This window comes from Nerophis ophidion, linkage group LG12 (assembly GCF_033978795.1).
Source record: "Nerophis ophidion isolate RoL-2023_Sa linkage group LG12, RoL_Noph_v1.0, whole genome shotgun sequence".
Taxonomy (NCBI): Eukaryota; Metazoa; Chordata; class Actinopteri; order Syngnathiformes; family Syngnathidae; genus Nerophis; species Nerophis ophidion.
In genome coordinates, this window is record NC_084622.1 from 52,930,014 (window position 1) to 52,955,075 (window position 25,062).

Genomic DNA, 25,062 nt, shown 5'->3' on the forward strand with positions numbered 1-25,062 from the left:
AGATGAAATATATTCTTGTCCCCAAAAGGCCTCACCGATGCGGTCCAGGCGGTCCAGGGCCACGGTCTCAAAGGCCCTCCTCATCATGGGGTACTCCTCCAGGACCTCATTGAAGTTGTCCACCGACAGAGAGTAGAGACGACAGTAGTTGTCTGCTCGCACACTCGCCGTCCTTCTGCCTCGAGTCAACAGGCAAATCTCTGCAGGGAAGGAAGAGGAGAAGTGACATGTTGCCTGTCCTCGTTGACAATAGAAGCAGGGAGGGACATGTAGCCTGTCCTTATTGACCATAGAAGCAGGGAGGGACATGTTGCCTGTCCTCATTGACCATAGAAACAGGGAGGGACATGTTGCCTGGCCTCATTGACCATAGAAGCAGGGAGGGACATGTTGCCTGTCCTCATTGACCATAGAAGCAGGGAGGGACATGTTGCCTGGCCTCATTGACCATAGAAGCAGGGAGGGACATGTTGCCTGGCCTCATTGACCATAGAAGCATGGAGGGACATGCGGTCAGGCCAGAAGGACAATTCTCACTCTTTCATGTTTGGACACGTTAGGCACAAAATGTAATAAATAAATACATTTTTAAATAATTACCTACACATTTAATTGGAATTAAAGACATATATGTGTTTTTAAATGTTCCATTATTTCATTTAATCTAAATATATGTTTGATTATTTACATTGTTTGTTGAATATTTAAATATTACAAAGTATTATATACGTACATTACAAATTACATAAATATAATTGATAAGTTCAAGAATGTTCATTAAATTATTAAATCAATCAATCATTAAATCATGGAGTCAGGTTCAAACACTCATGACATCTATTAAACAGACAAGAAGCAAGGAATTAAACAGATTACAGAGTTTCATAAATAAAAATAGAATACTCGAAGAGAACCAATATGGACACAGAGCTGATGTTTCAACTTCAATGGCTTTAATTGAAATCACAGAAGAAATGACCAATGCAATAGATAGTAAAAAATGTGCGGCAGCAGTGTTTATGGATCCAACTAAAGCATTTGACACAATTAATCACAATATTTTAATCAAATAACTAGAACGATAAGGCATCAGAGGGTTAGTCTTAAATTGGATAAGAAGTTATCTAACCAACAGGAAACAATACGTGAAACTAGGCGAACACACTTCTACAATGCTAAATATATCCTGTGGTGTACCTCAGGGATCAATACTAGGACCTAAACTATTCAATCTCTATATAAATGACATTTGTAAAGTTACAAGAGATTTAAAGTTAGTATTATTTGCGGATGATACAACAGCGTTTTGTTCAGGAGAGAACACACAGAAGATAATACAAATAATAACAGAAGAAATGAACAAATTAAAAAAATGGTTTGACAAAAACAGACTATCATTGAATCTCAGTAAAACTAAAATAATGCTATTTGGTAACAGTAGAAAAGAAAGTCAAACATAAATACAAATAGACGGAATAGAAATTGAAAGAGTAAATGAAACCACATTTCTAGGTATAATGATTGATGATAAATTGAACTAGAAATCTCATGTAAAAAATACACAACATAAAGTAGCAAGAAACACATCAATAATGAATAAAGCTAAATATGTTCTAGACCAAAAATCACTTCATATTCTCTACTGCTCACTACTGTTGCCATATCTGAGTTATTGTGTAGAAATATGGGGAAATATCTACTAAAGTATACTTCAGTCATCAACTGTGTTGCAAAAAAGATCAGTTAGAATAATACATAATGTTGGATATAGAGAACATACAAACACTTTATTTATTTAATTAAAGATACTGAAATTCCACCACATAGTGAAATAGCAAACAGCTAAAATGATACACAAAGCAAACTATAACCTGCTTCCCAAGAATATACAACAATTCTTCTCAACAAAAGAGGAGAAATATAATCTTAGAGAAAAATGTAATTAAAAACATTTGTACGCACATACAACACTTAAGACCTTCAGTATATCAGTATGTGGAATTAAATGATGGATGGGATTAAGCAAAGCAATCAAAGAATGTACTAATATGATCCACTTCAAGAAACTCTTCAAACTTCAAGTGTTTACAAAGTACAAAAAAGAAGAATCATGATAAACATTCTGATTTTATTCACCCATTCATTCTTTCATTCTCAAAATAATCTTACTTATCTCATCGTATGGAATATAACTTACTTCACCAATTATATATCTATTTATTCTTATTGTGATTACTTGTGGAGTATATTGTGAATACATTGAGAACAGGAAGTGAACAAAAGTTTTAGCAACTGTTATGTAAAAGAAAAGGGGTAGGATTAAATAAGCTCTGCTTCTTCCTACTCCTTTTCCAACATGTTGAAAAGAGAAACTGGAAATTGTGATGTATCATGTTGTATGCAGCCATGATGTATCATGTTGTATGCATGCATGTGTGATGTATCATGTTGTATGTGTGATGTATCATGTTGTATGTGTGATGTATCATGTTGTATGTGTGATGTATCATGTTGTATGTGTGATGTATCATGTTGTATGTGTGATGTATCATGTTGTATGCATGCATGTATCATGTTGTATGTGTGATGTATCATGGTGTATGTGTGATGTATCATGTTGTATGTGTGATGTATCATGTATCATGTTGTATGTGTGATGTGTCATGTTGTATGCATGCATGTATCATGTTGTATGTGTGATGTATCATGTTGTATGTGTGATGTATCATGTTGTATGTGTGATGTATCATGTTGTATGCATGCATGTATCATGTTGTATGTGTGATGTATCATGTTGTATGTGTGATGTATCATGTTGTATGCATGCATGTATCATGTTGTATGTGTGATGTATCATGTTGTATGTGTGATGTATCATGTTGTATGTGTGATGTATCATGTTGTATGCATGCATGTGTGATGTATCATGTTGTATGTGTGATGTATGATGTATCATGTTGTATGTGTGATGTATCATGTTGTATGCATGCATGTATCATGTTGTATGTGTGATGTATCATGTTGTATGTGTGATGTATCATGTTGTATGTGTGATGTATCATGTTGTATGTGTGATGTATGATGTATCATGTTGTATGTGTGATGTATGATGTATCATGTTGTATGTGTGATGTATCACGTTGTATGTGTGATGTATCATGTTGTATGTGTGATGTATCATGTTGTATGTGTGATGTATCATGTTGTATGTGTGATGTATCATGTTGTATGTGTGATGTATCATGTTGTATGTGTGATGTATCATGTTGTATGTGTGATGTATCATGTTGTATGTGTGATGTATCATGTTGTATGTGTGATGTATCATGTTGTATGTGTGATGTATCATGTTGTATGTGTGATGTATCATGTTGTATGCTTGCATGTTCCAAATAAACTCAAACTCAACTCAACTCAACATTAAACAAAGACAGAATTCAATTTAGCTCAATTGAGGAGAAACGTGTGGGCTGTACTCTTGTAGAATCTCCCACCACGCTCTGACCAAAGATTGTACGCCTCCTCTTTTCCCGCCATCAGTGTGTGAATGTGTGTTTGAATGGGTGAATGTGGAAATAGTGTCAAAGCGCTTTGAGTCCCCTAAAAAAAAGGTAGAAAAGCGCTTTACAATTAATACAAAGGTAAGATACGTAGATCTATGCCATTTTCATACATAAAAAAATTAAATGTAAATTTTCTTGCAAAGTCCAGAATTATGAAGATTTTTAAAAAAAATGTCAAACGTGTCTTTTAAAAATTAAATGAGGAAGAAAAAGTGCAAAAGGTTGCAGTAGTTAGATGATGAAACATGAAAAGAGCACCGCCTCTCAACTCTACAGATGGAGCACTTAATGCAATTTCTGCAGCTTAGTTTGCCCTGACCTAATCTGCCGTGCCAGATCAGGAAAATTAAATAATGCGTCATTTAAAAAAATAAAAAATAAAAAAAAGAGACATATTTTTGAGGGCAGACATATTGCGGACAATCTCTCACGCTCTCACTTTGCTGTCCCGTTTATTGATTTAATCTCTTTTTGTGGCATGACAACTGCTGCCAAACTTTTTGCAGTTTAGTGCTGACTTCACACGGGGATACTTCTTACCAGGCTGACACCCACACAAATGAGCAATTGACTACACAACAATTGACTACACGACAATTGACTACACATCAATTGACAACACGACAATTGACTACACATCAATTGACTACACGACAATTGACTACACGACAATTGACTACACGACGATTGACTACTCGACAATTGACTACACGACAATTGACTACACATCAATTGACTAAACGACAATTGACTACACAACAATTGACTACACGACAATTGACTACACATCAATTGACTACACGACAATTGACTACACATCAATTGACTACACGACAATTGACTACACATCAATTGACTACACGACAATTGACTACACATCAATTGACTACACGACAATTGACTACGCATCAATTGACTACACGACAATTGACTACACGACAATTGACTACACGACAATTGACTACTCGACAATTGACTACACGACAATTGACTACACGACAATTGACTACACATCAATTGACTACACGACAATTGACTACACAACAATTGACTACACGAAAATTGACTACACGACAATTGACTACACGACAATTGACTGCACATCAATTGACTACACGACAATTGACTACACAACAATTGACTACACATCAATTGACTACACGACATTTGACTACACGACAATTGACTACACAACAATTGACTACACATCAATTGACTACACGACATTTAACTACACGACAATTGACTACACGACAATTGACTACACGACAATTGACTACACGACAATTGACTACACGACAATTGACTACACATCAGTTGACTACACAACAATTGACTACACATCAATTGACTACACAACAATTGACTACACAACAATTGACTACACAACAATTGACTACACATAATTTGACTACACAACAATTGACTACACGACAATTGACTACACGACAATTGACTACACATCAATTGACTACACGACATTTGACTACACGACAATTGACTACACATCAATTGACTACACGACATTTGACTACACGACAATTGACTACACAACAATTGACTACACATCAATTGACTACACGACAATTGACTACACGACAATTGACTACACAACAATTGACTACACGACATTTGACTACACGACAATTGACTACACAACAATTGACTACACATCAATTGACTACACGACATTTAACTACACGACAATTGACTACACGACAATTGACTACACGACAATTGACTACACATCCATTGACTACACATCAATTGACTACACAACAATTGACTACACATCAATTGACTACACAACAATTGACTACACAACAATTGACTACACATCATTTGGCTACACAACAATTGACTACACAACAATTGACTACACAACAATTGACTACACAACAATTGACTACACGGCAATTGACTACACAACAATTGACTACACATCAATTGGTTACACGACAATTGACTACACGACAATTGACTACACGACAATTGACTACACGACAATTGACTATACAACAATTGACTACACGACAATTGACTACACGACAATTGACTACACGACAATTGACTACACGACAATTGACTACACAACAATTGACTAGACAACAAGCTGGCTAAAACTTCCGGTCACACACAATTTGAACACAAGACAAAGGTAAGTAAAACACACTCTCACTAACTGATGTACTATGGGATGATGTGACTGTAAATAAACAATAATTACAAATACACACGTCATAAAACAAAACTTGATACTGCAGGGCGATGGGACTGATACCAGGAGCAGCCTGCCACATCTTTGTGGCGGCCATCTTGGTCAGGGCAACTGTCAGGTCAAATATAATGGGACATAGATATCACTTTTAAACAGTTTTCATGTGGTTTATTGTCAACATCAAAAGCTGTGTCAATCATGCAAAAACACTTGATTAGAAAAGATCCAGAAAACTTACCGTTGAAATTTTTTACCATCTGAAAGGGCTGTGTTGGTCCTATTCATGTCTAAAGTTCATCTATAGGGATGTTTGATAATATCGGACTAACGATATTATTGGCTGATAAATGCTTTAAAACAGGGGTCCCCAAACCTTTTGACCTGGGGGCCGCATTGGGTTAAAATAATTTGGCCAGGGGCCAGGCTGAGATATATATATATATATATATATATATATATATATATATATATATATATATATATATATATATATATATATATATATATATATATATATATATATATATATACACAGAGGTGGGTAGTAACGCGCTACATTTACTCCGTTACATTTACTTGAGTAACTTTTGGGATGAATTGTACTTTTACGAGTAGTTTTTATGCAACATACTTTTACTTTTACTTGAGTATATTTATAGAGAAGAAACGCTACTTTTACTCCGTTCATTTATCTACATTCAGCTCGCTACTCGCTACTTTTTTTTTTATCGATCTATTAATGTTAGTTTTGGTTAATGACAGCTTCAAAGTAGAATCTACGCATGCCTGCGTTTCACCAATCACATGCAGTCACTGGTGACGTTGGACCAATCAAACAGAGCCAGGCGGTCACATGACACGATTTATACAAGTTGAAAAACGTATTGGGGTGTTACCATTTAGTGGTCAATTGTACAGAATATGTGCTGTACTGCGCAATCTAATAATAAAAGTTTCAATCAATCAATAAAAAGTGTAAAGGAAAAAGGGCACTTTTTATTTCAACCGTACTTCCCGTCAAAAGCCTAAAGACTGATCACACAGTTCCTGTCTTCACAATAAAAGTGCCGCTCCATCGCGCCCGCGCTAACAAAATAAGAGTCTCCGAAAGCCAGCGCAAACAAGCTAGCAAACTACGGAGTTTGCCGCCAATGTATTTCTTGTAAAGTGTATAAAAACGAATATGGAAGCTGGACAAATAAGATGCCAAAAACCAACGACTTTCATGTGGTATTAAACAGAAAAGAGGAACTTTTTTCTCCTCCATTTGAAAACGTGGACATCTGAGTCCAATCATTGCAAGTCATCAGAATCAGGTAATACACCAATTTATAGTCTTGTCTTCATGAAAGATAGGAATCTATATGTTAAACATGCATGTATATTCATTAAAACACCTTCAACATGTGAACAAAAACGGCAAAATAAATAAATATAAATGATATACTGTATATATAAATGTACGTATATATATATATATATATATATATATATATATATATATATATGATTTGTGTGTGTATAAATGATGTGTGGGTGTATGTATGATATGTGTGTGTATAAATGATATGTGTGTGTATGTATATGTATATATGAGGTAGATCACCTCGACTTGGTCATTTACTAAGTAATTGATAAACGTTGAAAAACTTATTGGGGTGTTACCATTTAGTGGTCAATTGTACGGAATATGTACTGTACTGTGCAATCTAATAATACAAGTTTTAATCAATCAATCAAATCAATCAATGCCTACTGAGGCTATGGTGCTGTTAAGTTATTGTGGCTCAATGTGCCATTTTTTAATTTTCTTTTAATGTACTATTATTTAATATATATTATTGCTTTAGTTGCTTAAGAGATATTCCTGGCTCTGAATTTGCTCATTGCTATTTTTATGTTTTTGTGCATTATTTGTTGCTGTAATCAGGTTACTCATCAGTTACTCAGTACTTGAGTAGTTTTTTCACAACATACTTTTTACTTTTACTCAAGTAAATATTTGGGTGACTACTCCTCACTTTTACTTGAGTAATAAATCTCGAAAATAACAGTACTCTTACTTGAGTACAATTTCTGGCTACTCTACCCACCTCTGTATATATATATATATATATATATATATATATATATATATATATATATATATATAAATGATATCTTGTCATCGATTGGAAAATGCATTTTTAGACGATGTGATTTGCCTGAGCTGCTAGGAGACTGAGAATAACAAGCAATAAGCGGTAAAAAATGGATTAGAAAGGACAGATTAAAAAATAAATAAATAAATAATAATAATCAAAAATAAAACGATTCTAATTTTAAACTTGGGCCGTAGTTTGGGGACCCCTGCTGTAAAATGTAGTATTGTAAATTATCGGTATCGGTTTCAAAAAGTAAAATTCATGACTTTTTAAAGGGCCGCTGTGTACATGAACTTAGGGAGAAGTACAGAGCGCCAATAAACCTTAAAGGCTCTGCCTTGGCATGCCGGCCCAATCACATAATATCTACAGATTTTCACACACACAAGTGAATGCAAGCATACTTGGTCAACAGCCATACAGGTCACACTGAGGGTGGCTGTATAAACAACTTTAACACTGTTACAAATATGCGCCACACTGTGAACCCACACCAAACAAGAATGACAAACACATTTACGGGAGAACATCTGCACCGTAACACAACATAAACACATCAGAAATAATACTCAGAACCCCTTGCAGCACTAACTCTTCAGGGACACTACAATATACACCCCCCAGTAACCGTCCCCAAATCCAAACGCACCTCCAACGCCGCCCACCTCAACCTCCTCATGCTCTCTCAGGGAGAGCATGTCTCAAATTCCAAGCTGCTGTTTTGAGGCATGTAAAAAAAAATGCACTTTGTGACTTCAATAATAAATATGGCAGTGCCATGTTGGCATTGATTTCCATATTTTGAGTTGAAGTTCTTCTCTTATTTTGGAAAACCTTGTTACATAGTTTAATGCATCCAGCGGGGCATCACAACAAAATGAGGCACAATAATGTGTTCATTCCACTACTGTATATATCGGTATCGGTTGATATCGGAATCAGTAATTAAGACTTGGACAATATCGGAATATGGGATATCAGCCAAAAAGCCATTATTGGACATCTCTAGTTTGGGGTCATTGTCCTGTTGGAACACCCGACTGCGCCCAAGACCCGACCTCCCCCCTGATGATTTTAATTTGTCCTGAACATTTAGGAGCTAATCCTCCTTTGTCATTATCCCATTTAAAGCAGCAGTTCCATTGGCAGCAAAACAGGCCCAGAGCATAATACTACCACCACCATGCTTGACGGTAGGGATGGTGTTCCTGGGATTACAGGCCTCACCTTTCCTCCTCCAAACATATTGCTGGCTATTGTGGCCAAACAGCTCCATTTTGGTTTCATCTGACCACAGAACTTTCCTCCAGAAGGTCTTATCTTCGTTTATGTGATGTCAGATGGAACAAAAAGTAAGCTGTTTGGCCACAAGACCCAGCAATATTTTTGGAGGACCAAAGGTGAGGCCTTTAATCCCAAGAACACTCCCACATTACCTCCAATATACGTTTGTATTTCGGTATTGGTTGATATCGTAATTGGTAATTAAGAGTTGGACAATATTGGAAGATGGGATATCTGCAAAAAAGCCATTATCGGACATCTGTAGTTATACGGTCTGTTAATACTACATTTTGACGGGAAAAAAAGCCTGAAACCCTGGAGATGGAATCAAAGACCCCCCCTTGGAGTCCTTTTAAGTAGACGATGTGGTCATTTTTCCCTGCTGCAATAGTGAGGAAAGTTAATCTGCTGAGTGCATGTGCAAAATAAATCAAAAGAAGGCCGACTGTTAGCAATTGTTGACATCAGCACAAAAGTGAAGTGGGAAGAAGAGGACATGAGCATGTGTCCCACAGCAGGGGGGGGGGACATTACCTCCAAAATAAGAGAAGAAGACATGAGCATGTGTCCCACAGCAGGGGGGAGACATTACCTCCAAAATAAGAGAAGAAGAGGACATGAACATGTGTCCCACAGCAGGGGGGGGGGCATTACCTCCAAAATAAGAGAAGAAGAGGACATGAACATGTGTCCCACAGCAGGGGGGGGGGAGCATTACCTCCAAAATAAGAGCCGTCCAACAGCTTGGTGTCTTTGCTGCTTTTGGTCAGCACGCTGACCACGCCGTGCTGGATGAAGTACATCTTCTTCCCGATGGTGCCTTCCCTGATGATGTAGTCGCCCGGCTGGAAGACCTCGAAGTGCAGTTTGGTCAGCATGGAGGTGACCAGGTTGGGATCTGCGTTGGCAAACAGCGGCATGGAGGCCACCAGCTTGCGGCAGTTGAAGTTGATGATCTCCTGGCGGGGGACAGCGGCAGCTGTGACACCTTTGCAATCACCATAAAAGCAGCGCTCCGTTAATCAGGTCTCCGGCATGAAATAATCAGATTACACGGCGATCACCATGACGCTGGAAAGATACGGACGTAGATTAGGAACAAACCTAATCAGTTGTGATCAAAGCCAAGTGAATTCATCGACTCATATTATCTTCAACATAAGGTGAATGTTTATATTCAACTTGAAGCTTTAAGTAAATAATGCTGGAGTCCAGGACTGGGCGATACTTTGTGGGCTTGTCTCTCTGCGATAGAGAAAGTGACTATATGCTGATATTGGAGTACACCTTCTCACGCAGTTGCTTTTAGCTGCGGGCATCACACTACAGCAGGGGGAGGGAACCTATGGCTCTCGAGCCAGATGTGGCTCTTTTGATGACTGCATCTGGCTCTCAGATAAATCTTAGCTGACATTGCTTAACACGATAAGTCATGAATAATTCCGCTGGTAATCACAGTTTTAAAAATAATGTTCAAATTATAAAACATTTACATGCATTTTAAACCAACCATTCATTTTCTATCACACCTGTTCAAGATGTCACATTATTGGTAAGAAGTATCATATTTATTATTAGTTAGCTTTGGTCCGTATTTTACTGTCACCTCATACGTCACATACTGTCGCCTCATACGTCACATACTATCACCCCACACGTCACATACTGTCACCTCATACGTCACATACTGTCACCTCACACGTCGCATACTGTCACCTCACACGTCACATACTGTCACCTCACACGTCACATACTGTCACCTCATACGTCACATACTGTCGCCTCATACGTCACCTACTGTCACCTCACACGTCACATACTGTTACCTCATACGTCACCTACTGTCACCTCACACGTCACATACTGTTACCTCATACGTCACATACTGTCACCTCACACGTCACATACTGTCACCTCACACGTCACATACTGTCACCTCACACGTCACATACTGTCATCTCATACGTCACATACTGTCACCTCACACGTCACATACTGTTACCTCATACGTCACATACTGTCACCTCACACGTCACATACTGTCACCCCACACGTCACATACTGTCACCTCACACGTCACATACTGTCACCTCACACGTCACATACTATCACCCCACACGTCACATACTGTCACCTCATACGTCACATACTGTCACCTCATACGTCACCTACTGTCACCTCACACGTCACATACTGTTACCTCATACGTCACATACTGTCACCTCACACGTCACATACTGTCACCTCACACGTCACATACTGTCACCTCACACGTCACATACTGTCATCTCATACGTCACATACTATCACCCCACACGTCACATACTGTCACCTCATACGTCACATACTGTCACCTCACACGTCGCATACTGTCACCTCACACGTCACATACTGTCACCTCACACGTCACATACTGTCACCTCATACGTCACATACTGTCACCTCATACGTCACCTACTGTCACCTCACACGTCACATACTGTTACCTCATACGTCACATACTGTCACCTCACACGTCACATACTGTCACCTCACACGTCACATACTGTCACCTCACACGTCACATACTGTCATCTCATACGTCACATACTGTCACCTCACACGTCACATACTGTCACCTCACACGTCACATACTGTCACCTCCCACGTCACATACTGTCGCCTCATACGTCACATACTGTCACCTCACACGTCACATACTGTCACCTCACACGTCACATACTGTCACCTCACACGTCGCATACTGTCACCTCACACGTCACATACTGTCACCTCACACGTCACATACTGTCACCTCATACGTCACATACTGTCACCTCATACGTCACCTACTGTCACCTCACACGTCACATACTGTTACCTCATACGTCACATACTGTCACCTCACACGTCACATACTGTCACCTCACACGTCACATACTGTCACCTCACACGTCACATACTGTCACCTCATACGTCACATACTGTCACCTCACACGTCACATACTGTCACCTCATACGTCACATACGGTCATCTCATACGTCACATACTGTCACCTCACACGTCACATACTGTCACCTCACACGTCACATACTGTCACCTCACACGTCACATACTGTCGCCTCATACGTCACATACTGTCACCTCACACGTCACATACTGTCACCTCACACGTCACATACTGTCACCTCACACGTCGCATACTGTCACCTCACACGTCACATACTGTCACCTCACACGTCACATACTGTCACCTCATACGTCACATACTGTCACCTCATACGTCACCTACTGTCACCTCACACGTCACATACTGTTACCTCATACGTCACATACTGTCACCTCACACGTCACATACTGTCACCTCACACGTCACATACTGTCACCTCACACGGCACATACGGTCACCTCCTCACACGTCACAGACTGTCACCTCACACGTCACATACTGTCACCTCACACGTCACATACTGTCACCTCATACGTCAAATACTGTCACCTCACACGTCACATACTGTCACCTCACACGTCACATACTGTCACCTCATACGTCACATACTGTCACCTCACACGTCACATACTGTCACCTCACACGTCACATACTGTCACCTCCTCACACGTCACAGACTGTCACCTCACACGTCACATACTATCACCTCACACGTCACATACTGTCACCTCACACGTTACATACTGTCACCTCACACGTCTCATACTGTCACCTCACACGTCACATACTGTCACCTCACACGTCACATACTGTCACCTCCTCACACGTCACAGACTGTCACCTCACACGTCACATACTGTCACCTCACACGTCACATACTGTCACCTCACACGTCACATACTGTCACCTCACACGTCACATACTGTCACCTCATACGTCACATACTGTCACCTCATACGTCACATACTGTCACCTCATACGTCACATACTGTCATCTCATACGTCACATACGGTCATCTCATACGTCACATACGGTCACCTCACACGTCACATACGGTCACCTCACACGTCACATACTGTCACCTCACACGTCACATACTGTCACCTCACACGTCACATACTGTCACCTCACACGTCACATACTGTCACCTCATACGTCACATACTGTCACCTCACACGTCACATACTGTCACCTCACACGTCACATACTGTCACCTCATACGTCACGTACTGTCACCTCACACGTCACATACTGTCACCTCACACGTCACATACTGTCACCTCACACGTCACATACTGTCACCTCATACGTCACGTACTGTCACCTCACACGTCACATACTGTCACCTCACACGTCACATACTGTCACCTCACACGTCACATACAGTCACCTCACACGTCACATACTGTCACCTCACACGTCACATACTGTCACCTCACACGTCACATACTGTCACCTCACACATCACATACTGTCACCTCATACGTCACGTACTGTCACCTCACACGTCACATACTGTCACCTCACACGTCACATACTGTCACCTCACACGTCACATACTGTCACCTCATACGTCACGTACTGTCACCTCACACGTCACATACTGTCACCTCACACGTCACATACTGTCACCTTACACGTCACATACTGTCACCTCACACGTCACATACTGTCACCTCACAAGTCACATACGTATACGCCCTTGCGAAACAGAGAGGTAGCAGCATGAGTAACGTTAGCTGTGATGCTAGAGGAGTCATGCGAGTGGTAATATGAAGGTGCCAATCTGGTAACAAATGAAGGAAGAATTAATTCCCAATAAAAACAGCAGGGATTCAATGTCTGGCGGTGGTTTGGCTTCAAGCGGGAAGATGTCAAACATACAACTGTAATTTGTCAAGTGTGGGGCAAAAGCGTTGCTACAAAAAGTAGCATTACAGCTAATATGTAGCATCATTTGAAAAGTCACCCGCTAGAGAATGAAGAGGGTTTACTCCGCATAGCAACATCTGACATGGACTTGTTTCTTCAGCATTGTCCACACGGTTAAGTCAGGACTTTGGGAAGGCCTTTCTAAAACCTTCATTCTAGCCTGATTTAGCCATTCCTTTACCACTTTTGAGGTGTGTTTGGGGTAGAAATAGGGTGTGGAACTGTTGCTACTAATAATTATTATAATTTATTTTATTTCTCTAGTTCATAAAAGGGAATTCAAATCAAAATGCATAAAAGTTCAAAAGAAGGCTTTATTTATGTTACTATGGTTAAAATGTCATTTCATGCCTTTTTGTTAAGTTTGTGGCCATACTTTTATTTTGAAGTGTCTGGTTTGGTGTGTGGACGCATGTAAGGAAGCTACTTCCGGGTATGAGTTAAGATTTTTCTGATGCATTGAGAAGGGAGAAAGAGAGCGGCTGATTGTAAGAAAGACTAAAAAGTGTCACGAGGACTTGAAGCGTTCGGGCTAAAAGAGCCAGAAGATCACAATTTCCTCCTAAAATAAGCATGCAGGCCTATAAGATTTTTGTTTGTCATTTGTTGGTAAAAATGTTTGATCCGCATGCTGTGCATGCTTTTATTTTTAGGTTTTATTTATTACAGTTTTCACAGTGAATTTGAAGGTAAAGGAAGCCTTCAAATAAATCAGTTCAAGAAAGCCATTGTGTCTGTGCTATTTGGAGGAAGTTACAGGGTGAGAAGCTCTGTCATCCAGGAGGAACTCAAAGTAAAGCTGCTGCTCCTCCACATGGAGAGGAGCCAGGTGAGGTGGTTCATGCATCTGGTCAAGATGCCACCCCAACGCCTCCCTAGGGAGGTGTTTAGGGCACGTCCAACCAGTAGGAGGCCACGGGAAGACCCAGGACACATTGGGAAGACTATGTCTCCCAGCTGGCCTGGGAACGCCTCGGGATCCCCCGGGAAGAGCTAGACCAAGTGGCTGGGGAGAGGGAAGTCTGGGATTCTGTGCCTAATAGATGGATGGATGGGTTCAGCTCCTCCAAGCTAGGAATCCTTCATGTTTGACCTGAGCTCCTCCAGGTACTGCAGACCTGTATAATGACACTCGCTTGTAATAAAGCAACTTTTTGTTTGGCAAAGCATCTCCGATGTCTCTTTTGATCCAGCGGCACTGCTGTGTTGACCTTTTTGACAAGACCAGAAATAAACATCGAAAGGAATTCCTTCATATCAAAAAAACCCTGCGCCCTATCCCAGCGTGTCCACATCAACATGTTCAAGGATACATCAGTATTGATTTGATTGCATTTCCCTTCCCATGGACATATTAATGACCCGCCGCACTGACCTCTCGCAGCGGCTCATTCAGCTCCTCCAAAATGCTCTCCTCGTCAAACATCTTGCCCTGGTAGCGGTGCTCGTAGTAATCGTGGATCCTCTGGCGCGTGTCGGCGGGCAGCTTGTGGAAGGACATGTACTGCTCCACCTGTTTGTACTGCCGGGATGAGAAGGGCAAACATTGCAAAGTCATGTCAAATGTGATATACTAATCTGTTTGATGGTTTGGCTCAGGGACGGACTGTGATGTCCCTCATTATGTTAACACTCAACTGTCGGCCATCTGTGGAACCTGTCCACAGTGCAGGTCAACAAATACAGTTGTGCCGTGCAGTTAATGCTATTAACTGCTGTGTCCTTCAGCCGTGCACTCCTGCACCAGAGCAGCAGAAACACAGCTGGATTTGCATTTGTCCTGCTATTAAAAAAAGTCTGGATTCAATATTGTCAGAATAATCAAGTATATATATTATCACTTTAGTATGCTTAAGTCCATTGCTATACTTTTTAGCTATTGTGCTCAAGCTGCATGTTTTCTATCTGTGCAAGGACAACACTTCTTGTCTGAGAGGTGGCCTCAGCCGCAGATGTTGTCTTTGTTTTAGCCCGCTAACAGCCAAGGACTTCAAGGACTTCAACGAAGATAAGATGACAGCACGCAGACGAAGCAGAAACAAGGAAATTGCAAGGCCCTCAGCACATTCCGTCACATATTGTGTGTACTAGACCTCCTTTGCATAATATACGTGACCGCTCCTTTCAGAGGTGGTGTCAGTGATCTTGACCGTGGAACTCCTGAATGAATAGAGGGATGCAGGAGCTGTACCTTAGAGTGTTGAGCTAGACTTTGACTAAGTGTGCAGCTCCATGCATTCTCCCCATGAGCTAAATGGAACTCTGCATGGTTCCTTGTTTCTTTGATTAATAGATGTCACCAGTGTTTGAACCTGACAAATATTTGCCAATCTTTTGCAGTTCCAACGGGCAACTTTTCACATTTTAGCAGCTATTTTTTTTTTTTCCTCAAGGGGCATACCATACATACCCTATGTCATGATCTGTGGTTTGGATTTTGTTTTTATTTGTTATTAGTTTTTGGACTATTTTAGTTCCTGTTTGTGCTCCCTTGTTTTGTTTGGTTACTTATTAGTTTCACCTGCCTCTGGTGTTCGGGACAGGCACCTGCTCTAATCAAGAGACCCTTATTTAAGCCTGTCTTTGCCAGTCAGTCGGCCTTGCGTCATTGAATGTTTTCACGCGATACCATAGTTCATGTTGTCCGCTTCATGCCGTGTCCAAATAAGTTGTGTTAGTCCCACCTCATAATTGATGTTTGTTTACCTCATGCCCTGCCAAGATTTCTTGAGTTAGATTAATAAATATGTTCCAACCTCCACGCCTGGTCCAGAATAGTCCGTTTGAAAAACACATTGAAAAGATGAACAAATGAGAGGCCAGAAAGGATTAAGATCAATGTTACTGTAAAATGTGGACTTCAAAGTGTTTTGATGGTGGCAGTTTTAAACTATTTATATTCCCACTAAAAACAACTAAATGTCAGGTCTTTCATAGACAGAGAAGTGATGATGTACCAGGGTTATGTACAGTAGTGTCATGGTTATGTACAGTAGTGTCAGGGTTATGTACAACAGTGTCATGGTTATGTACAGTAGTGTCAGGGTTATGTACAGTAGAGCCATGGTTATGTACAGTAGTGTCAGGGTTATGTACAGTAGTGTCATGGTTATGTACAGTAGTGTCAGGGTTATGTACATCAGTGTCATGGTTATGTACAGTAGTGTCAGGGTTATGTACACTAGTGTCATGGTTATGTACAGTAGTGCCAATGTTATGTACAGTAGTGTCATGGTTATGTACAGTAGTGTCAGGGTTATGTACAACAGTGTCATGGTTATGTACAGTAGTGCCAATGTTATGTACAGTAGTGTCATGGTTATGTACAGTAGTGTCATGGTTAGGTACAGTAGTGCCAATGTTATGTACAGTAGTGTCGGGGTTATGTACAGTAGTGTCATGGTTATGTACAGTAGTGTCATGGTTATGTACAGTAGTGTCAGGGTTATGTACAGTAGTGTCATGGTTATGTACAGTAGTGTCATGGTTATGTACAGTAGTGCCAATGTTATGTACAGTAGTGTCATGGTTATGTACAGTAGTGTCAGGGTTATGTACAACAGTGTCATGGTTATGTACAGTAGTGCCAATGTTATGTACAGTAGTGTCATGGTTATGTACAGTAGTGTCATGGTTATGTACAGTAGTGCCAATGTTATGTACAGTAGTGCCATGGTTATGTACAGTAGTGTCATGGTTATGTGCAGTTGTGCTATGGTTATGTACAGTAGTGTCGGGGTTATGTACAGTAGTGTCATGGTTATGTACATTAGAGTCATGGTTATGTACAGCAGTGTCATGGTTATGTACAGTAGTGTCATGGTTATGTACAGTAGTGTCGGGGTTATGTACAGTAGTGTCATGGTTATGTACAGTGGTGTCGGGGTTATGTACAGTAGTGCCATGGTTATGTACAGTAGTGTCATGGTTATGTACAGTAGTGTCATGGTTATGTACAGCAGTGTCATGGTTATGTACAGTAGTGTCGGGGTTATTTACAGTAGTGTCATGGTTATGTACAGTAGTGTCATGGTTATGTACAGTAGTTTCATGGTTATGTACAGTAGTGCTATGGTTATGTACAGTAGTGTCGGGGTTATGTACAGTAGTGTCTTGGTTATGTACAGTAGTGCTATGGTTATGTACAGTAGTGTCATGGTTATGTACAGTTGTGTCATGGTTATGTACAGTAGTGTCATGGTTATGTACAGTAGTGCCAATGTTATGTACAGTAGTGTCATGGTTATGTACAGTTGTGTCATGGTTATGTACAGTAGTGCTGTGGTTATGTACAGTAGTGCCATGGTTATGTACAGTTGTGCCATGGTTATGTACAGTTGTGTCATGGTTATGTACAGTAGTGTCTTGGTTATGTACAGTAGTGCTATGGTTATGTACAGTAGTGTCATGGTTACGTACAGTTGTGTCATGGTTATGTACAGTAGTGCTATGGTTATGTACAGTAGTGTCGGGGTTATGTACAGTAGTGTCATGGTTATGTACAGTAGTTTCATGGTTATGTACAGTTGTGCTATGGTTATGTACAGTAGTGTCGGGGTTATGTACAGTAGTGTCATGGTTATGTACAGTAGTGCTGTGGTTATGTACAGTAGTGCCATTGTTATGTACAGTAGTGTCATGGTTATGTACAGTTGTGTCATGGTTATGTACAGTAGTGGCAGGGTTATGTACAGTTGTGTCATGGTTATGTACAGTAGTGCTATGGTTATGTACAGTAGTGTCGGGGTTATGTACAGTAGTGCTATGTTTATGTACAGTAGTGTCATGGTTATGTGCAGTAGTGTCGGGGTTATGTACAGCAGTGTCATGGTTATGTACAGTAGTGCCATGTTTATGTACATTTGTGTCATGGTTATGTACAGTAGTGTCATGGTTATGTACAGTAGTGTCATGGTTATGTACAGTAGTGTCATGGTTATGTACAGTAGTGCCAATGTTATGTACAGTTGTGTCATGGTTATGTACAGTAGTGTCATGGTAATGTACAGTAGTGCTATGGTTATGTACAGTAGTGTCATGGTTATGTACAGTAGTGTCGGGGTTATGTACAGTAGTGTCATGGTTATGTACAGTAGTGTCATGGTTATGTACAGTTGTGTCATGGTTATGTACAGTAGTGTCATGGTTATGTACAGTAGTGCCATGGTTATGTACAGTAGTGTCATGGTTATGTACAGTAGTGCCATGGTTATGTACAGTAGTGCCATGGTTATGTACAGTAGTGCCATGGTTATGTACAGTTGTGTCATGGTTATGTACAGTTGTGTCATGGTTATGTACAGTAGTGTCATGGTTATGTACAGTTGTGTCATGGTTATGTACAGTAGTGTCATGGTTATGTACAGTAGTGTCATGGTTATGTACAGTAGTGCCATGGTTATGTACAGTAGTGCCATGGTTATGTACAGTAGTGCCATGGTTATGTACAGTAAGCACTGCACAGAGGCTCCCCTCCAATAAAGCTGCAAGGTCACATTCACCATCAGTGTTAGTCCAGCTGCACACTCCATTACCTTTTCTTGGTACTGCCTCCTGGAAGAGTCCAGGGACTGAATGAGGGCGGTGGCGTGGCCCACAAACATGGCGAAGCAGGTGGCGCCCACGATCATGCTGAGGATGGTGAGCCAGACGTCGGCCATGCCGATGGGCGGGTACAAGCCGTAGCCGATGCACAGCATGTGGCTCATGGCCTTGAACAGGGCATAGGAGTACTGCTGACCCCACGTGTCGTTCTGCAGGCCACCACACAGTCACAAGAAAATAAAACGCTTAGCATTCGGACAAAAATGTCGGGACACTGCCAAAAACATGCTGGCCATTCCTGCAGATCAATGCACACAAACACATTTACTTGGTGGAATAAACTTGAAATAAACATCAGACACACAGACGAATATATTACTTGGGCAAAGCGCTTTGAGTACCTTGAAGGTAGAAAAGCGCTATACAAGTACAACCCATTTATCATTTATAATGGCCTGTAGAGGACCTGAATGGTTCAACTTCCTGCTGGCCTCGCTATGGACTGGACTCTCACTATTTTGTTAGATCCACTATGGACTAGACTCTCACTATTATGTTAGATCCACTATGGACTGGACTCTCACACTATTATGTTAGATCCACTATGGACTGGACTCTCACTATTATGTTAGATCAACTATGGACTGGACTCTCACTATTATGTTAGATCCACTATGGACTGGACTCTCACTATTATGTTAGATCCACTATGGACTGGACTCTCACACTATTATGTTAGATCCACTATGGACTGGACTCTCAAAATATTATGTTAGATCCACTATGGACTAGACTCTCACTATTATGTTAGATCCACTATGGACTGGACTCTCAAAATATTATGTTAGATCCACTATGGACTGGACTCTCCCTATTATGTTAGATCCACTATGGACTGGACTCTCACACTATTATGTTAGATCCACTATGGACTGGACTCACACTATTATGTTAGATCCACTATGGACTGGATTCCCACACTATTATGTTAGATCCACTATGGACTGTACTCTCACTATTATCAATCAATCAATCAATGTTTACTTATATAGCCCTAAATCACTAGTGTCTCAAAGGGCTGCACAAACCACTACGACATCCTCGGTAGGCCCACATAAGGGCAAGGAAAACTCACACCCAGTGGGACGTCGGTGACAATGATGACTATGAGAACATGATACTGTGAAAGATCAATCCATAATGGATCCAACACAGTCGCGAGAGTCCAGTCCAAAGCGGATCCAACACAGCAGCGAGAGTCCCGTTCACAGCGGAGCCAGCAGGAAACCATCCCAAGAGGAGGCTGATCAGCAGCGCAGAGATGTCCCCAGCCGATACACAGGCGAGCAGTACATGGCCACCGGATCGGACCGGACTCCCTCCACAAAGGAGAGTGGGACATAGAAAAAAAAAATTATGTTAGATCCACTATGGACTGGACTCTCACTATTATGTTGGATCCACTATGGACTGGACTCACACTATTATGTTAGATCCACTATGGACTGGACTCGCACACTATTATGTTAGATCCACTATGGACTGTACTCTCACTATTATGTTAGATCCACTATGGACTGGACTCTCACTATTATGTTAGATCCACTATGAACTGGACTCTCAAAATATTATGTTAGATCCACTATGGACTGGACTCTCAAAATATTATGTTAGATCCACTATGGACTAGACTCTCACTATTATGTTAGATCCACTATGGACTGGACTCTCACTATTATGTTAGATCCACTATGGACTGGACTCTCACTATTATGTTAGATCCACTATGGACTGGACTCTCACACTATTATGTTAGATCCACTATGGACTGGACTCTCACTATTATGTTAGATCCACTATGGACTGGACTCTCACTATCACTATTTGAGGTGGGCGAGGCGGGCCAAGGAGTAGGTTAAGGGGGGAGGAGCATATAGTCTCCTTCTTGTTGTGTAGTCTCCAAAAGCTGGAGATGTTATAACGTGACTGGCTGTTTATAAGGAGGAAAAGTGGACGTGACCACAGGCTGTCCTCACTCAGGTCGGCTGCAACTCAGGAGAAACTCGGGAGAATGGTTGTCCCGGGAGATTTTTGGGAGAGGCACTGAAATTCGTGGGTCTCCTGGGAAATTTGGGAGGGTTGGCAAGTCTGACTGGGAGACACAACTGCTCAGTACTTCTCCCCACGCCCGTGTACCACATTTAAAAAGTCATATATTATACTTTTTGAAACAGATACCGATAATTTCCGATATTACATTTTAAAGCATTTATTGGCCAATAATATCAGCAGTCCAATCGGACATCTCTAGAGTCAAGCAAATATTTAAGTACTTATTTTGATGTTTGGAATGTGTGCACTGCAAAAACTGAAATCTAAGTTAGATGAAATATCTCAAATAAGGATGATATTTGCTTATTTTCTGTCTGATAAGATCATTCTTCTCACTAAGCAGATTTTATGTTAAGTGTTTTACTTTTTTTAGTCCAAAAAGATGTCAGTAAGAGATTACAGCTTGTTGCTGAGATGTGATGAGCTACATTGAGTAAAACATGCTTGAAACTAGAAGATCAAGTGTTGCAAAGCTGTGTCATCAACACTCAAGTATTAAACTGTTTTTTTAAAGCAATAACTTCTTATTTCAAGCATGAAATAAAAAATCATGACTTTGACACAATTGTGTCTAATAATTAAAATAGATGACAGCTAAATGGACTTTGCGGTTTTATTTTCAATGAAACAATAGAAAGTAGACACTCATATAGTAGTACAGTTGTTATTAGTGAGAATATACTTATTTGAAGGTATTTTTGGGTTCATTGAGCTGGGCTAATTTTACTTGTTTTGGAAAGTCTTGACAAGCCAAATGTTCTTCTTCTATCGGCAGATCATTTTGCTTAGTTCAAATAAAATATCCTTCATTTTTGTATTTTTGTTTTTCTTGTTTTTAAACACCGACATTTTGCAGTGTGATAATATAATACTTGTTGCAATATTAGATAAAGTTTAAAATATATGAAATTGCATACAGTCCATGTATTTTTTTTTCTGTGAAAATAAAAAGTTGACCACATTTAGAAACAAAAAATGGTCATTCCAGGCCTTTGCAGGACACATAAAATGAGGTGGCAGGCCCAGACATGGCCCCCCGGCCTTGAGTTTGACACCATGTATTAGCCTGTCCGTCCCACAACAAAAAATGGCGAAAAATAAAGAAATTTAATGACTAGAGCGGCGGACTCACACAAAGCTGGTCGAGTAAATTTCTATCATTTATGGACATACCCGCTCACGTCTCCAATTGGAAAAATGCCACAAGTTGGGCGAATACCAAACACCTCATTTGGAGGAAGGAAGGCAAGATTGTTTTATACAAACCCCGTTTCCATATGAGTTGGGAAATTGTGTTAGATGTAAATATAAACAGAATACAATGATTTGCAAATCCTTTTCAACCCATATTCAGTTGAATATGCTACAAAGACAACATATTTGATGTTCAAACTCATAAACTTTATTATTTTTTTTGCAAATAATAATTAACGTAGAATTTCATGGCTGCAACACGTGCCAAAGTAGTTGGGAAAGGGCATGTTCACCACTGTGTTACATCAACTTTTCTTTTAAAGTTAAAGTTAAAGTAGCAATGATTGTCACACACATACTAGATGTGGCAAAATTATTCTCTGCATTTGACCCATCACTCTTGATCACCCCCTGGGAGGTGAGGGGAAGCAGTGGGCAGCAGTGGTGCCGCGCCCAGGTATCATTTTTGGTGATTTAACCCCCAATTCCAACCCTTGATGCTGAGTGCCAAACAGGGAGGTAATGGCTCCCATTTTTATAGTCTTTGGTATGACTCAGCTGGGATTTGAACTCACGACCTACCCATCTCAGGGCGGACACTCTACCCACTAGGCCACTGAGTAACAACACTCAATAAACGTTTGGGAACTGAGAAAACTAATTTTATGTAGAGCTTCAGTCTTCAACAGTCCGGGGTCTCCGCTGTCGTATTTTACCCTTCATAATGTGCCACACATTATGAAGGGTTAGCAACCAACTGTATTTAGTGACAGTGGTTTTCTGAAATGTTCCTGAGCCCATGTGGTGATATCCTTTAGCGATTGATGTCTGTTTTTGATACAGTGCCGTCTGAGGTATGGAAGGTCACGGTCAGTTAATGTTGGTTTCCGGCCATGCCGCTTACTTGGAGTGATTTCTCCAGATTCTCTGAACCTTTTGATGATATTATGGAGCGTAGATGTTGAAATCCCTAAATTTCGTACAATTGCACTTTGAGAAAGGTTGTTCTTAAACTGTTTGACTATTTGCTCACGCAGTGTGGACAAAGGGGTGTACCTCGCCCCATCCTTTCTTGTGAAAGACTGAGCATTTTTTGGGAAGCTGTTTTTATACCCAATCATGGCACCCACCTGTTCCCAATTAGCCTGCACACCTGTGGGATGTTCCAAATAAGTGTTTGATGAGCATTCCTCAACTTTATCAGTATTTTTTGCCACCTTTCACGTGTTGGTGGCATCCAATTCTCTAGTTAATGATTATTTGCAAAAGAAGAGAAAATAAAGTTTATGAGTTAGAACATCAAATATGTTGTCTTTGTAGCATATTCAACTGAATATGGCTTGAAAAGGATTTGCAAATCATTGTATTCTGTTTATATTTACATCTAACACAATTTCCCAACTCATATGGAAACGGGGTTTGTAAATATTTCTGCAATGCCTCCAATCCGTTAAATTTCCAGGACTTCTGCAGATCCACAAAAACAAGTACCAAGGGGTAAGAGAAGTTGTTTTTGCATAGTATGTCCCCTTTAATGGAAATAAGCAAAACATACCACCATCTTATTCCGGGTGACCCAGCAATCAGGAGGGAACTCTTGCAGCATGGGAACCAGGAACTGCAGACAGCCGTCCCAATGACACAGCAGCAGCATCATGCCGATCAGGTTCATGATACGCACCATGGCGCTGGCCAGGTCGTAGGTCATGTGGAAAACCTGAGACACACACAGATTATCAGCATTAATGAAGTGAAACAATGACATGAATATCCCTCAGTAAATACAGCCATGAAATTTGAATCGTCACTCATGCAATCAGAGGATTTGCAAAGTGGAGTCTGTCCTGGGCTACAAAACCTCCTATGTGGACCATAGTGCTCTTAATCTTCTACCGAGAACAAAGGCTAGAACAGTGTTGCGTAACAACCTGTATGCAATATTAGTGGCCTATGGTGAAAGGGCATTATAAAAAAAAAGAAGATAGCGCCGATATTACGGTTAAATGAGTGTTGGTTTGTGTTTCAGGCTCAAGAGAGTTCTCTAAATGATTGAGAATTCATGTATTAAGTAGGGGTGTAACGGTACGTGTATTTGTATTCAACCGTTTCGCTACGCGGGTGTAACAAACAAGTTTCTAAG

General features: G+C 40.4%; 1 protein-coding gene across 1 annotated transcript in view; it reads right to left on the reverse strand.

The window, feature by feature from the left end:
• Window positions 1-25,062, reverse strand: part of LOC133563557 (potassium/sodium hyperpolarization-activated cyclic nucleotide-gated channel 3-like) — a 59,856-nt gene that overhangs the window by 5,875 nt on the left and 28,919 nt on the right. Inside the window, exons 3-7 of the mRNA XM_061917734.1 lie at window positions 24,478-24,639; window positions 19,607-19,825; window positions 15,448-15,594; window positions 9,928-10,168; window positions 36-200 (exon numbers count right to left, since the gene is read on the reverse strand). Coding sequence (XP_061773718.1) covers window positions 36-200; window positions 9,928-10,168; window positions 15,448-15,594; window positions 19,607-19,825; window positions 24,478-24,639 — 934 coding nt within the window. The remainder of the gene's footprint in view (window positions 1-35; window positions 201-9,927; window positions 10,169-15,447; window positions 15,595-19,606; window positions 19,826-24,477; window positions 24,640-25,062) is intronic.